The sequence below is a fragment of the Tetrao urogallus genome, assembly GCF_951394365.1.
Source record: "Tetrao urogallus genome assembly, chromosome: 2".
Lineage (NCBI taxonomy): Eukaryota > Metazoa > Chordata > Aves > Galliformes > Phasianidae > Tetrao > Tetrao urogallus.
In genome coordinates, this window is record NC_136814.1 from 76,315,507 (window position 1) to 76,330,422 (window position 14,916).

The 14,916-nt window shown below is 40.1% G+C and overlaps 1 protein-coding gene across 1 annotated transcript in view; it reads left to right on the top strand.

The window, feature by feature from the left end:
• Nucleotides 1-8,122: 8,122 nt before the first annotated feature.
• The window catches only part of CEP162 (centrosomal protein 162), a gene marked incomplete at its 3' end in the record, with an annotated part of 42,140 nt that continues 35,346 nt past the window's right edge, over nucleotides 8,123-14,916 (top strand). Inside the window, exons 1-3 of the mRNA XM_079550886.1 lie at nucleotides 8,123-8,180; nucleotides 8,986-9,076; nucleotides 14,636-14,774. Of these exons, the coding sequence (XP_079407012.1) occupies nucleotides 9,017-9,076; nucleotides 14,636-14,774 (199 nt within the window). The 5' untranslated portion in view covers nucleotides 8,123-8,180; nucleotides 8,986-9,016. The remainder of the gene's footprint in view (nucleotides 8,181-8,985; nucleotides 9,077-14,635; nucleotides 14,775-14,916) is intronic.

A 14,916-nucleotide genomic window follows, 5' to 3' on the forward strand; every position in this document is an offset into this window, starting at 1 on the left:
ACATAGCTGCTGAACAGAGAAGGTTTGTTGTAATTAAGGGACTCACGTAACAGCAGCTTCCAGTCTTACTAATACATGTAGGCCACACATCTGAATTTCTTTTCTTTGAAAAACGTTTCAGTTTCTTATCACATTAAGAAAATGACTACTTCCCAAAAGCCTGAAACAACAAAAAACTTTACTAGATTTTAAATCCTTAAGCTAGGTATTACTTTCAAGACAAATGCTTGGAAAAGGCAGTTTTCACAGGTCTTAATATATACTGTCTGAACCTTTGGGCTGCTAGTGTTTATTTCTGGCACCTTAGGAGCTAATAGCTAATTAGTGAGATAGAAATGGAGAGGAAGAGAAGACATAGGAAGGCAGGTGTCATGAGTCTTTGAGGCTAAGCTTTAAGGCCTATTTTGGTAGATCGACAAGCTGATCTCTTCGTGGCATTTTGGTACTTGGTGGGTGGCAGACAGACATCAGATGTTCAGCTGCTGAAAATCTCTAAGTAATGACAGGTCATATCCCTACCTAAAGCCTTCTTTACCAAAAAAAAAAAAAAAAAAAAAAAAAAAAAAAGGTAATTGGGATAGATTTTACATTTCACCCCTCCTGTATAAAGGCATGCTACGACTACCACTAGCCAGCTGAAAATAACATAGAAACACTGCTAACAAGCCCTTTGGTTCACAGGAATGCTGTTTATAACAGACATGCAGGAAAACTGTGGAATACATTATTGGTTAAATAGTTAAATCAAACCCCTGGCAAATATTCATTCCAAATTTTCTTTCTAAAAATGTAGGCTAGCATACAGCAAAGCAAGTGATCCACTAACAAAGTAATGACCTTCCAAGGCAGAAGGGAATCTTGCCTGGTAACTTGCTGTTTAATGAAATTACCTCAACAGAATTGCAACAAAATATTTTTTCTAGAAACCACAAAGAATCTAGCAGAGCTGCAAGATTCAATAGCAGATGGCATCAGGCTTGACCTGCAGTGCTTGAAGTACTAAAAGCCATGCAAGTGTGCTGAAATCCTTAGCCTGGCCTTAGGCTGTGAAAGGTGCTAAGTATTCAAGCTCTAATTACCTTGAAATTTAGCCCTTAAAGTGAGTCATTTCTTACGTAGCATTATGGGAATTATGGAAAGCACAAAGTTGATCTACTCTGTGCTGCGTGGCCTCACCTCGAACACCGTGTGCAGCTCTGGGCACAATATAAGAAAGACATAAAGCTATCCAAAGGAGTTTCCAAAGGAGGGTACAAAAATGGCGAAGGGTTTGAGGGTAAGGTGTATAAGGAATGGTTGAGGTCCCTGTGTTTGCTCAGCCCAGAGCAGAGGAGCTGAGGGGATCCCTCATGGTGGCTGCAGATCCTCACAGGGAGCGGAGGGGCAGCGTTGAGCTCTGCTCTGTGTGACAGCCACAGGCTCGAGAGAACGGCGTGGAGCTGTCAGGGGAGGGGCAGCTGGGGGTTGGGGACAGGATCTGCACCAGAGGGCGGTGGCATGGAACAGTGTCCTCAGGGAAGTGGGCACAGCACCAAGCTGCTGGAGTTCAAGGACCGTGTGGGCAATGCTCTCAGACATCGGTTTGAATTTTGGGTGGTGCTGTGTGGAGCCGGGAGTTGGGCTTGATGATCCTTGTGTGTTCCTTCCAAATAAGGATATTCTATGATTTTATAATTCTATGATCCCACTGGCAATCCAGCAGCTACTTTTTTGTGGCCAGGTTTAGTCCGGCTGCCATGCTGCTGGTGCACAATTGTGCATGGAGGCAGCTCTTCCAGCCATGTTCCCAGGCAGGGCAGAACTGCTGATTTCGGATTAGCCTGAATTGTCGTGTACGTACATACCTGCTCCTGTGCTCTATGTCTGTTTAGGGAAGACAAACCTGTAGTTATGGGAGACATGCCAGCAGCTTCAGGTAGGTAAAGAATCAGCTGGAGAAAGCATTCACAAAAGCAGCCTGTGCCTCAGTGCAGGCATCACTCGTGTGGGCATGTGTAGCTGCTGGCTTCGAAAAAGAAACAGTCACAGTTCTGACAGAGACAAATCTTAACATTGTAGATACATAATGATGTCAAAAACATTCAGTGATCTTCCTGAGAAGCTACACAAATCTTTCTTTTTATCTGTTCGTTTCAGCAGAAACTCTGACCTAAAACAGCCATCCTGCGCAGAAAGCAGGAAAATAAGTTCTTTGGCAAAGTGGGTGTTCCAAGTTCCCACCACTCTAATAACAGATCATTTTTAAATCAACCCCCCTAAAAAACGTGAAGACCTCCCAGGTGCACTAAACACAACTGTTTGATCCTTTTTCAATCAGTAGGGCAAAACACAATGTTATTGCTAGCTGCATTTTGGGGAGAAATCTACTCCGGTAATCCTAAGGCTACCTTTCTTTCAAAGGGAAGTGTCTAAATTGCAAACCCATCACTTAAGATTTTATCCTGTGTCTGTACTGACAAATGAAATTGCACTTGCCATGCTGAGCCTTTTCGAACACTTATCTGCAGAGATGATGTTCCCCTACATAAGATTTTTTAAAGATAAACACACATGCATCTGCTGTTTATTGTACTTTAAAAATACAAAAAAAAAGTTGAGTGCAAAGAAAATTCTTCCAACTGCATTTGTAGAGTGACCTAAGATGTGGGAAAGTTGTCTACTGCTTATGTTATTTTTTTCACCCACTTTTGAGTGCTTTGAGGCTACATTTCCCCTGAGTTATGACAGATATTGCCACCCACCTTAGTTCTTCCTGCCTTTGCCCTAACAGAACCTCTTTGTTGTTTTATCTAATCAGATTCAGAGGCCCTGCTAGAGTTGGCTCTTTCAGACTGTTCAAAGCGGTTATATTTCTTATTTCCCAGGCTTCAGAAGAACTAAAAATAACCAAGCAAAAACCTGAAATTCAAAGCTAATATTCTTGCCAATGTGAAGAAGATATGCTGACAGAATTAACAAGAGATTTTACAGATCTGAGTAATTTTAACAAATGAGCACACTTACTTTTTCCCCACTGAGTTTTCTGAGCTCAGTCTTTGCTAGGCCACTAAAAATTTTTTACACAAATTTTTACCTCACTTTTTTTTTCTGAATGAAGATCTTCAGTGTACCTTCATGCAGAGAAAAATTTATTATAGCTTTCTGTACACAAAGTAGAATATTCATACCAGATGAGGGTTTGCAGTTCAAATAACTTTGGGGTGAAAGCAAACCATGTTGTTTCTCCAGTTCTGTGGAAAGTCTAAAGCATGCCAAGCATGGAGAACTCTCGTTGGCAAAGAAGGATGTGTGAAAGGCATAGGTTGCTGGGCTGTGAGGGTTTGTCAAACCAACCGTGCATGCATCTGTCTTTGCACAATAATGTTCCCAGGATTTGTCGAAAGTGAAAGCTCTTAATAGGATCTTGCTTGATGGACTGAATTATGAAGCAGAGCAACTTCTTCCATAGAGTTTATAGAGGATTGGAAAACGATAGAAAAACCAGTGTTAGATGTTACCAAATGCACTTTCTTTAAGTCGAGAGAGTGAGAAGCAGCTGTAATTACTGACTGCAGACGTTCATCCCCTTGAAGGAACTTTTAACTGCTTATATCTGCTGGCAGTAGCAGCTTTCTCTCCTGCAGCTAAGAATTACAGCAACTTGGTGCTCCCTCTGTTCAAGAGCAACTGAAACGTTGGTAGCACAGAGCACAGCATTAAGGCAATTCAGCATTTACACAAACGAGGAAAAGGGAGGATTCATTTTCAAAAAGTCTGAGAAACACTGCTGTAGACTGTGCCTGCTAATGTACACAAACCTTGAAATGGCCAGCAATGTGACAGCTTCCAATCTTGCAGCTCAGCTTGAGGGACACAAGTACAAAACTGAAATAAGATTTGCAATGGGTTTAAGCTGCTGGAGCAATTTAAAACACCAAACAGATTACTTGTAATCTAGTGGAGAAGCTGCATAATGGAAAAGACCTGGTAGGTGAGATGCTATGTCAAGTTCAGCTACTGTAACACGGTCTACTTTAAATCAGGCCCTCGGGATTTGAGGACTATGGTTCATAAGCAATGGAGCAAAATAAGATGTGCAGTAACACAACAGTGAAAGCATTAAAAATTATATTTTAATCTGAAATTATACTTAGGTGAACTATTTTATCACTAATCCCAATTTAACAATGCTAGACTTTTTTTTTCCTTGCAAAAAAAGAGAGACAAAAAACAAAAAACCCAAAACAATTCCACATATTTCAGTTTCCTATGAGCCTAAAAGAACACTCTTCTTTTATCAGATGCATATAGTGGAAAGGATTTTAAGTGCATAGTCATGTAAAAAAGTATTATCACAGTAGGCATGAACAGAGAATGCAGTTTAAAGAACCTTCTTAATTCACCACTGTTTGTTTGCTTTTCATTCAGTATGAAACTGTTAACCTTTAAAAAAACATAACCAAGAATATGGCTAAATATTTATTATCATAATCTCATATTTCACATATTTGCAAGTTCAGTACTGAAATACTATCTAATGCAGTGCCTCAGCCAAAGTGGATGTGGCAGACGTTTTGTTTCTTTTTTATTTGATGTCTTTTTCCCCACTGACATTTACAGATGATATGAATCTGAAATAAGACATGCAAAAACAAAAGTATGGATATCTTATCCCTTTTAATTTTACCATTAATAGCTTGAAATCGTTATACATGTATTTAAAGCCTTATATTTTAACAATCTGAAGTAAAAATGTTTAAGTATACACAAGCCACATTTAAAAGAGAAACCAGTAACTACAGTGGCAAAATCCCGTTTTACACAGGTCAACAAAGGCCTCTCACTGATGTCAGCAGAGACAGAATTTTACCTTATAATCTGGGGCTCTACCCAGCAGGATCAACTTCAGAACCTGCAGCTACGCTTCAGCTGTAATTGCCACATTGCATTTATGGCCATGTTCCTTGCTAAAATTCATGGCTATTCCTGTTCTCAGTTTTTTAAGCTTCACTGTTAAGAGCTCTTGAGAGCTACAAATGGTTGGCATTAGAAGGAAATGAGAAATCTTTTAAGTGGCTATTGTGCATGTCACTTGAATGCACTGGATGACATTTCAACACTAGGCAATGCCTCCTCTCCACAACAGTCATCAAGAGTGGTTTGGGTTTTTTCCTCCCATATGGGTACTGAGGTTTCCAACAGCACTGATCCCTCTGCACATTTTTCTATACTTTGTAAGAGCCCCTTTGAACACACTTCTGCAGACAGAAAGGCTTCAATCTGCAACAGTTTTTTAACAGCTTGCAGGACGACTGAGCCCTTGATGTGATTATTTGATTATATATGAAATAACTCTCATGATCAATGAGTGATGTCACGGCTATCACTTTGAAGTTAATAGCAAAATTTGCACTGGCTTAAATGTGAACAGGATCAAGGCGTGCAGCATGAGACTGACATCTCTTAATTAATTTCCATATTTCTCTTCAGATGCTCATGCCTTGCTCCATGCTGCTTTTCGAGACGAGAGAAAAGAGCAAATGTTGGAAACTGATGTTTTCACCAGCTTCAGGCTGTCATGCCTAACAAATCGTTCCAGTATATTGGTTTACACGGGCATCTTATCCTTGATCAGCTCCCACGTTTCCCATAGACAACAGGAGAAGTTGCACATGAGGACAAAACGAATGACCCATATTTTGCAAAAGGAAATACAATACTCCATCTGCAGACGAAAGGCCCGACTGAAGTAAGCGCATGGCACCTTCAGCAAAGTAATTTCTACAGACTTCAATGGGAAATACACAGTCCACATTTCTTTGCGTCTTTGAGTATAAACTGTAATTTATACTTGCATAAAACAATCTGGGATATATAAAGGCCATATTGGAAGCACGGTTTTTATCTCTTGCACTAACAGGAAATGAGAGACAGTAATCAAATTTTAACTACTTTCTCACTTGCAATGAGTATCCAAGACCGGCTGAAGAAAACTTCCTTTCAAAATCTTTTCATTTTGAGTCTGCTCAACAGAAAACCCAAATGTGTGTGTGCGAACAATATTCATTTGTATTCCTAAGTGAGCTCGTTTTATTTTGCCATTTCCTAAATGCTGGCGTACAAATTCCTGAAGCGACGTGACTCTCACAACAAACAGAGCTGGCAGCCCTGTGCTGGACAGCACATGTAAGCACAGACGGCAATTGTTCCACGGTGCCTGAGAGACACTGGTCAGGGAAGCAGGGGTCATTAATTTCTCTGCATATTTTAAGCATTGCCAGAGATGCGCTAGAATGTATTAAAAGCTTTTCTGCCATGGTTTTAACACATCTTAGCGCATCTCTGGCATGCAGAAGCATGAGGAAAGCTTTAGAAGGAGATTTCTGAGGAAGAATGAGAAAGGATAGTTCCCTTTGGGCTTTTGTGAGAGAAAGCAACACGTTTTCAGCTCTCCCTTGAAGCACAGCCCTAAGCAACACTATAGCATCACTGAATATCCCGTCCTGGCTGGGATCCACCAGGTGGTGACCAACTCCTGGCTCCACATAGGGCAACTCAGGAGCTAAGCAGGAAATAGTTAATACCTCCACATTTATTAGTTATACTAGTTAATACCTTCATGTTTAAGCAAATAATGTTGATGCCAGAATCTTGAATGGAATTAGAATGGATTCCATGAAACGTGTAACAGCAGGACAAGGGGAAATGGTTTTAAGTTGAGGGAGGGAAGACTTAGGTTGGATCTCACAGGGGAAGTTCTTTACTATGAGAGTGGTGAGGTGCTGGAACAGCTACCCAGAGAGGCTGTGGATACCCATCCTTAGAGGTATTTGAGGCCAGATTGGATGGGATCCTGGGCAGCCTGGTCTAGTATTAAATGGGGAGGTTGGTGGCCCTCCATGTGGCAAGGGGGTTGCAGATTCATGATCCTTGAGGTGTCTTCCAACCCGGGCCATTCTGTGATTCTGTGATGTACACATGGCACTGAGGGACATGGTTTAGTGGACATGGTGGCGAAGGACTGACAGTTGGACTACAGAAATCTTTTCCGTCCTTAGCGATTTTGTGATTCTACGATACATCGCAGGCATTGCCCAAAGGCTCCCCGAGCACTGCCAGGCCTGGCGCACAGCCGTTAGCGGCAGGCGGTGCTAAAGGAGCGCCGTCCTGCCGTGACCCGTCATGGCGGGACCGCTGAGCGCTGTTGAGCGCCGCTGAGCGCCGCTGAGCGCCGCAGCCCGCCCTCCTCCGCCGGGCTCCACCGGCGCTTCTCTCCCGCCGCCCAGCAGGGGGAGCCGCTCCGCACGCTACGTGAAAGCGCGGAGCCCGCCGCTCACACGCCGACGTGTGCCACAGTAGTGATGGCCGCTGGAGACGTCTCTCCCTCCCCTATTCTACTCACGCTCCCCCGTCACGTGTCCTCCAGGCGGAACTCAGGGGCGGGTCACGTGGTCCATCCCGGGGCGGTCAGCTTCGGCGGGCGCTACGGTGGCCGGGAGGGTTTCCTTGACAACGGCGGCCACGCGCGAGCGAGCTGGAGGCCTGGGCCGGGGCTGGCGTTTGAACACCGTCCCACAGCCCAAACTCAGCAGCGCCTTTCGGGCCGCGGAGCCGGAGGAGCAGAAGTCCGAGCCCTCTCCCTTGGCAGCCGCGGACCCCAGGGCGTTTCGTGTTCCGTCATTGCTAAGCCTCCTCTTTTAGCGGTATGACTGCAGAGGGTGATGGCTGTGTGTGTTTGTCTTTTTGAAAAGCAAGGATCTATTCTGTTAGCTTTTCGGGGGGAGCAGTTTTAAGATAAATGCAATTGCAGATGTACCAGAAGAATTAATTTATTTTTCTGGCCCGGCTGGAATTAAGTAATCCCCGTTTGTTGAAGCAATTAGTGTAGCCAGCAACTAAACTGCTAAAGCGTCTCCTATCTGCAGCGTCCTTTGATGGAAAGGTATAAAAGATTATGTGTGTCCTGAGAGGTAACGTCCTTAATCTGCTTACCGGGTGTTCAGAGATGTTTCCAGGTGCTTACGTAAGGATACTTGCTTTAATTCGAAGCACGGGCAGTCTGCTCTAACTTGCCTTGCTCAAACTGTTGAGTGGTGTTTTTTCTTACCTGTCAGAGCTGAAGCGTGGGGTGTTCTGGGGATGGAGAAGGAGTGAAAGCAGGAAGCAGTTCTCACAGTTGCCTGTCAAAGTAACTTTACCAGGTAGGTAACAGCCATCCGTACTGAGGGGCTCGATGCTGGGAGAAGTTTTGTTCCATGCTAAAACCATTTCTGCAGAAGTTGAGCCCTTTTAGGTTGGCGTAGCCCTTCATAGCCTTGGAGGTGCTGAAGTAGTTTAATGCTGCCACACATACACAGCTTAGAAGGGAGCCATGAATGTTGAGCATTGCGATGTGCAGAAGCTTTGTGGCATGTTGAGTGTTGGGCATATTTTATACCTGAGAAATCAACAAAGACTTTTGGCAAAGTGCTGTAGGCAAGTGCTATAGGCTTCCTGTGTCAGGACACATCAAACTGAATACCATCTTCCAGTCTTGAGGACTTTGATCTATTTCTGAGTCCCAGGCACGGCAGAGATTAGGAAGCAAAACTTATAATGCCACGTGTCTCTAATTCTGAAAGAAAAGAAATCGTAAGAAGAAATTAAAAGCCCTTAAAAATGGGTAGGAATTATTACTGCAATGTATTCTCGTTTGATCATTGATAAAAGTCTTAATTGTGAGTATTAAAAGAGCTATTTTTGAAGAATAATGTAAAGGCGATGAAGATACATTTTATTTCTCTCTCCAAATTTAAATGCTGAATCTATTGTTTATGAACTTAGTATTTTGTTTATAGAGAATCTGGGTAACTTGTGTATTTGGCTTGGGAGGGATAAAATTTGGCAGATTTCTGGAAATTCTTCTGTTGTAGTTCTGTTAAAGTAGCAAATTGCTTGGCTTCGTTTGATTTTAGAATGCTTTTAATTAACTCTATTCTTATTTTAAGTCTTAGTATTGAAAGACAGTTGTTTAGAAGGTAACATCCAGTTGCAGATTATGGCTCATCAGTGTTCAAACGAAGAATTAGATAAGCAGTTTGAAGAGTTTCTGAAAGAGGTAAGTTTCAGAACAAAGTTACATCTACTTTCCTCATTAAAACACAGAAGAAAAATTGGGTGTGGAAGAGCATGAGATAGAATGCATGGCTATGCTTCTGTCATATAATGCACATAGCTGCCTAATGGGTGGCTTTTGGCAACATTGTAGTTAAATGTAATTCATCCTAATTTAGATTGAAATCAAGAGAATGGTTTTGTAATTAAATATGAGCATGTTGTCGCTGCTAGGTTGAATCTTCAGAAAGAGCCTTTCGTTCTTGGTTTTGCTTCGTTTTGTGTGTCTGTGTTATTTTGTAGTGGAGGCTTCAAATTGATATTTAATTGAAAATAGAGGTAATAAGATCAAAATACTTTTCTCTATGCAGTTGTAAGGTGTGTTTTAAGATGTCCTTATTTTTCTGAGTAATTCTGATTTCATTGCATTTAAAAATTCTTATTTCACCAGTAAGGAAATATGTTGTCGGGATTGGGAAATTTTTATTTGAACTTTTGTATTGCTTATAGTGCTCTGAGTACAGGAAAAATCATGCAAATCTGTTTGTTATGACTTAAGCTCAGAATTATCGGACATGGTCAAAATTTCATGACTTGGTATATTTCTTCATTGGATGTGGCTTTGTAATTTTAGTGTTCGCTCTCTGATCTATCAGGTACACAGTGCAGTAAGGTGTAGATGCCACATACATAAGGCCTTTGCTGAATGAAATTACAGAATGTAAGCATAGCTAACGGTTGCCATTCTTGCAGACTACTCTTGAGATTTCTGTTATCTGTTAGGAACGTTTGGATTTTGTGTTGAGGGACGTGGTTTAGAGAGTGCTATTGGTGATAGGTGGATGATTGGACTGGATGATCTTGTAGGTCTTTTCCAACCTTGGTGATTCTGTGATTCTGTTATGAGTAATGAATGCTTGAAGATTTTTTTGATGCAGAGGCTATGCCACAATTTAATTACTTGTGAAAAATGTAGGTAGCAGCTTCTATAAAAGTAGCACTTTGTACTGTGCAGTAGAGAACTATAATAACAGTAGACTTCTTTTTCATGAATATTTTAGCTTTCCTATGTAAGACACATTTTCTGCCTTGACTGTGCCACTAGTGAGGTACTTTTCTAATTATGATATAAATGTAACTTAATTGAGCAATACTAAATTGAGAGTATATATGTCATCTGAATATTAAGATTCACAAATAAAGATATATTTTGGCATTTAATATGATTGACAGAACATTATTGAAATTACTGGAATTATTTTTTTTTTTTTTTAAATGGAAAGTAGACTTTGAACATTCATCTAAAATGCTTTACTATTGCTGTGAAGTTGCTTTGAGGAAAAGAGATTTATTCTTTTGTTTTATTTATTTTGCCCATCTGACAAACGTCTGCATTTGATCATTCCTTGTATTTCATTCCTCATTTGATATGCTCTTCTTGCTCTTTATTTATTGCTCAGATAGAGAATGCTTGAGTTACGATAATTCAGTACAGCTATTGTGATTTAATTTTTTTTCCCCTAAATGGCACTTAGGAAAAGCTTGTAATTTTTAGCAACTCACACTGTAATGTATGTATTTTTTAGCATCCCAAACTAACACTGTTTATGAAGGGTGTACTCTCATTCCAGTCATTACAAGTATGTACTGGTTTTTGCCTTAGTCGCTACATACAGACCCAAAAAATGATGACATTATCTACGCTGTTACTTTAGGTACCTGTATCTTCCACTGTATTCCTCCCTTTTTTTTTCTTTCTTTTTTTTTAGTTTTTAATTAAAAGTGGGCAGCCTTTTTTTTTGTTAGAAAAATAAGAAACTGGTATGGTCTGTTTTCTGGAATGTATGGCTGTGTAGGTGACCTTTGTAGTTGAGTATATTAAGAGGAGAGAAGAAGCAAAAACTGTTTCTTAGTTGTTGGTAGAAGATTTGTTTAAGCAAATTTTTCAGGGAAGAGAGGGAGCAGGGTATTTTTCCTCTATTAAATAACTCTTGCTCTTAATGGAACTATTGTTTGGGAAGGATTTGAGATGAAAATACATGTGTGGTATGAAAACAAAGTCAAAAGAAAGACTAGGTACATTAGGATGATGCAGGTCTAGTAGGAGGATTAAACTGAAGAAACTGTAAGGTGTATGCACTGAATGTCAGAAACCAGCAGTAAGGAGGATTTTCTAGGCTTTTTTTCATTACACAAAGGGAAACAAAAATCTGTAACAGCAGTTGTTGCGTGCAGAATCATTCTTTTAATGATTCCTCCGCCAGGTCACGGTTATTCCAAAATACTTTATAGTACAGCGTGTTGTCATTCATAGCTCTTCCTCCTTCACTGTCTATGTAGCTGTGATCCTTCCACCGCCTTCTACCAGCTTTAGTGTTATTTATCCTACTTCACTTTCATTTTCCTTATGTATCATCTGTCATTTTGATATAGCCGGTGAGTGTGCTATTGTTGGCTATGAAGTTTCCTTAAGATGTACTATGCAAGTTCTTTCTCATGCACAGTGCTTCTATTATTTGCTTTTTTTTTTTATAATAGAATCACAGCATGACCTGGGTTGAAAAGGACCTCAATGATCATCTAGTTTCAACCCCCTGCTATGTGCAGGGTCACCAACCACCAGACCAGGCTGCCCAGAGCCACATCCAGCCTGGCCTTGAATGCCTCCAGGGATGGGGCATCCACAACCTCCTTGGGCAACCTGTTCCATCACCACCCTCTGTGTGAAAAACTGCCTCCTAATATCTAACCTAAACCTCCCCTATCTCAGTTTACAACCATTCCCCCTTGTCCTATCACTATTCACCCTCATAATATTAATGACAAAGCAATGCACAGACAGGAGAAAAAAACAAACACCTATTACCTGCTTCTGGACTTCTAGGCTGGTTTTTATCCCACATAATATGTGGTAACAGCTGAGACAGAAGGCTATTTGACATTTAACCATGTATGGAAAAAATGTTTTTTTTTTTTTACTAAAAGATCAAGTATGTTAAGATACCATAATTTGGAGTAGACTTGAAACAAGGCTTTTTCATGAAATAGTTAGGACAACTGGTCTTGGGTTCTGAATCCAATTCTGCCTTTGCTTGTCTACTTTCTTAAGTTTCTTCTTGTCTCTAGGAGATGGTAAGGTCCATTTTTTTTACCCTACAGTTGTTCCAGGTCTTGAAACTGACTCATTCTGCTTTTAGTTCAGTTTGGATTAAACAGCTGATTTCTTTTATTCTTCTGGTTGGCTATTTTCCTGAAAGGCTGAGAGGCTCTTTTGTAGGGGAGAGAAAATACGGATTATCTGTGCCTCTTGCTGATTCTTGAAAATCCATTACTGGTCCAAAGATTTGATTATTATTTTTGTAGCTTTAATTTTCCTTTTGGACAATAAACGTGTAAGTTTCACTGTTAAGACTACTGACATGTTGAAAAAACTCTAGCATGTTAGTGTCAGCTTTTCTTTTCCCAGCTGCTGCAGCTTTACTGTCTGCAGTTGACAAGATGGCTGGACACAGAAAGTTTCCAGAACTTGAGAGCAACAGCTGGGAGTTTCAGTTACTTTAGTTACAATACTCCAAGGATCACCAGCATCACTGAAGTTCTGACTGCAGAGTAGACAATTCTGTTAGCTGTAAAAGAAACTGCAGGTGACAACAAAGCTTGCATCAAACACCTGTTGGTACTTGCGGCCAGCAAGAGGCAGCCAAACCTTTGGGGACAACAGCACCACTACTTATGTAGTGACTAGTACAAGGAAGTTGTTATTTATAGGATATTTATTAAAAATGTAAGACATTTTTGTTCTGTGTGTCACTGAGCCAACATAAAGAAATTGCAGTACATCCTGTCCTCCGGCAGTTTCATAATTTACAAAAATTCTGTTTCATTACATTGCAAATCGTGGAGCACTAAGATTTTCTTTCTGAGGCTTGGTCAGGCATTTTGTTACAGTGAAACTGAAGATGTTTTTGGTCAGAGGCATTGGTCAGATTGTGGTTGTTTATTTTTTTTCTTTTTTCTCTCACACAGTGCCTTTGGAGGATTGATGTTTGATTTACTGATGTTCCTGTGAGGTGCATATACACTGAGCCCTTAGATACAGAGTAATTTTGCAGTAATGTTTGTTATACACAAGTGTCACACAGTGGTCTACAGAAGATAACTTTAATAAAATAACCTATTTCACTTTACATGCTAATCATGTGCAGTCCTGTTGCTTCTAGAACTGTTTATGCTCTCACATTCTCTTATTTGTGACTATTAGAAAAGTAAAGCTTTTGAAATTTTGCCTTAAGATGCATTTCATATGTGAATTCTTTGTGGCTTTTGGTGACTTTGTTTACTGTGTTCTCTGACATTTTAGGACAATTGATTTTGAAAATGACGACTAAAAACCTAGGATGAAAATAAGCAGTATGTCACACCCCTTAACCTTACGCTCACTGAATTAAAAGCACAAAGACTGTAACACAAAAGGCTGCAGTGTGCTGGAGTAATTCTTTTAATCTTTGGTACTGGTAGTGCAGATAGAGAGAGAAAGCAGGATTCTGCCAAAGAAGGAAAAAGACTGGAAGTGCCAGGCTTCCTGTGTAGCTTAAGGTTTATTTTGTGCACAAATATATTTTATCCTGGATGTCTGGACAGCTAACTGGGTACTGCCATAGGCCAGAGAGCTGTATTAAGAAAGAGGACCAGAGATTTTATTATTATTTATTATTTTTATTATTAATAATTTTCTTAAAGTTGTACCATGTCAGAAAAGTGTTGTTGTCTTATGAAGCATATTTCCTTCATGTTACTCTTTAGCAATTTATGTATGTATGTATTCATATCTTAGTTCAATATACAAGCAGGCAAAATCCTGCCTACATCCCTAAATATTAAATAAAAAGCATGGAAAAAAAAAAAGATACAGTAGAGTAAAACCTACTTTGCATTTTTAGGATATTGTTGGGTTGGTTTTTTTTTGTCTTCACTGAAGTCAGCCATCATTTGGAATCAATATAGGCAACTGAAAAATGCATGCAGAAGATTAATAGCGGTCAGCTTGGAATAGTTCTGGCATTTCTATTGATTTCCAGGAAGAGAAAGCACAAAGTGCATTTTGGAAATTCAATTTGCTGGGAGCTAGGAAGTTGCTTGTGAAAGTTCATTTTTAGAATACTAATAATGCTCACGTAAAAAGGCTGGCAAAGCAAAGTAGGTTTTACTCTACTGTATCTTTTTTTTTTTTTCCATGCTTTTTATTTAATATTTAGGGATGTAGGCAGGATTTTGCCTGCTTGTATATTGAACTAAGATATGAATACATACGCTCTACTAAGCAGTTAACTTTTAAGACTTGCAGATTCTGACAGTGAACTTATTGTATTAAATGCAGTACTGATACACATAAATATGATTATTGTCTTTTTACTCAATTTTATAGGCATATGCAAAAAAGGCAGGTGGTAGGGAATAAAGACAGTCAGCTAAACTCTGACATTGAAGAACAGTGTGGCTGCAATACAATTATACAGTGAGAAAATGTAAAAACTGTCTTTAATCTTGTATGCAATTGACTCAGTCTCTTTCAGACGATTCACCTGGAAATTCAGAAAAGAAGTCCAGCGTTCTTGAGACATTGGGGCTGCCCAGGAAAAAAGAAACAAAGCAAAAGGATGCAGTGCCGTGGTGGCTGTGTGAGGAAGATTTGGATGATGGTGGTAAATAACGTAGTTCTGTAGTTTTTTGGCCACAGGGGGTCGGGCTAGTTCTTTCTTTTCACAATGGAGTTGTTACTTTGGAACACTATTGCAAATGATAAAACTGAAATGTAATCACGTCTTTCTTTTAAAAAGAGATCAT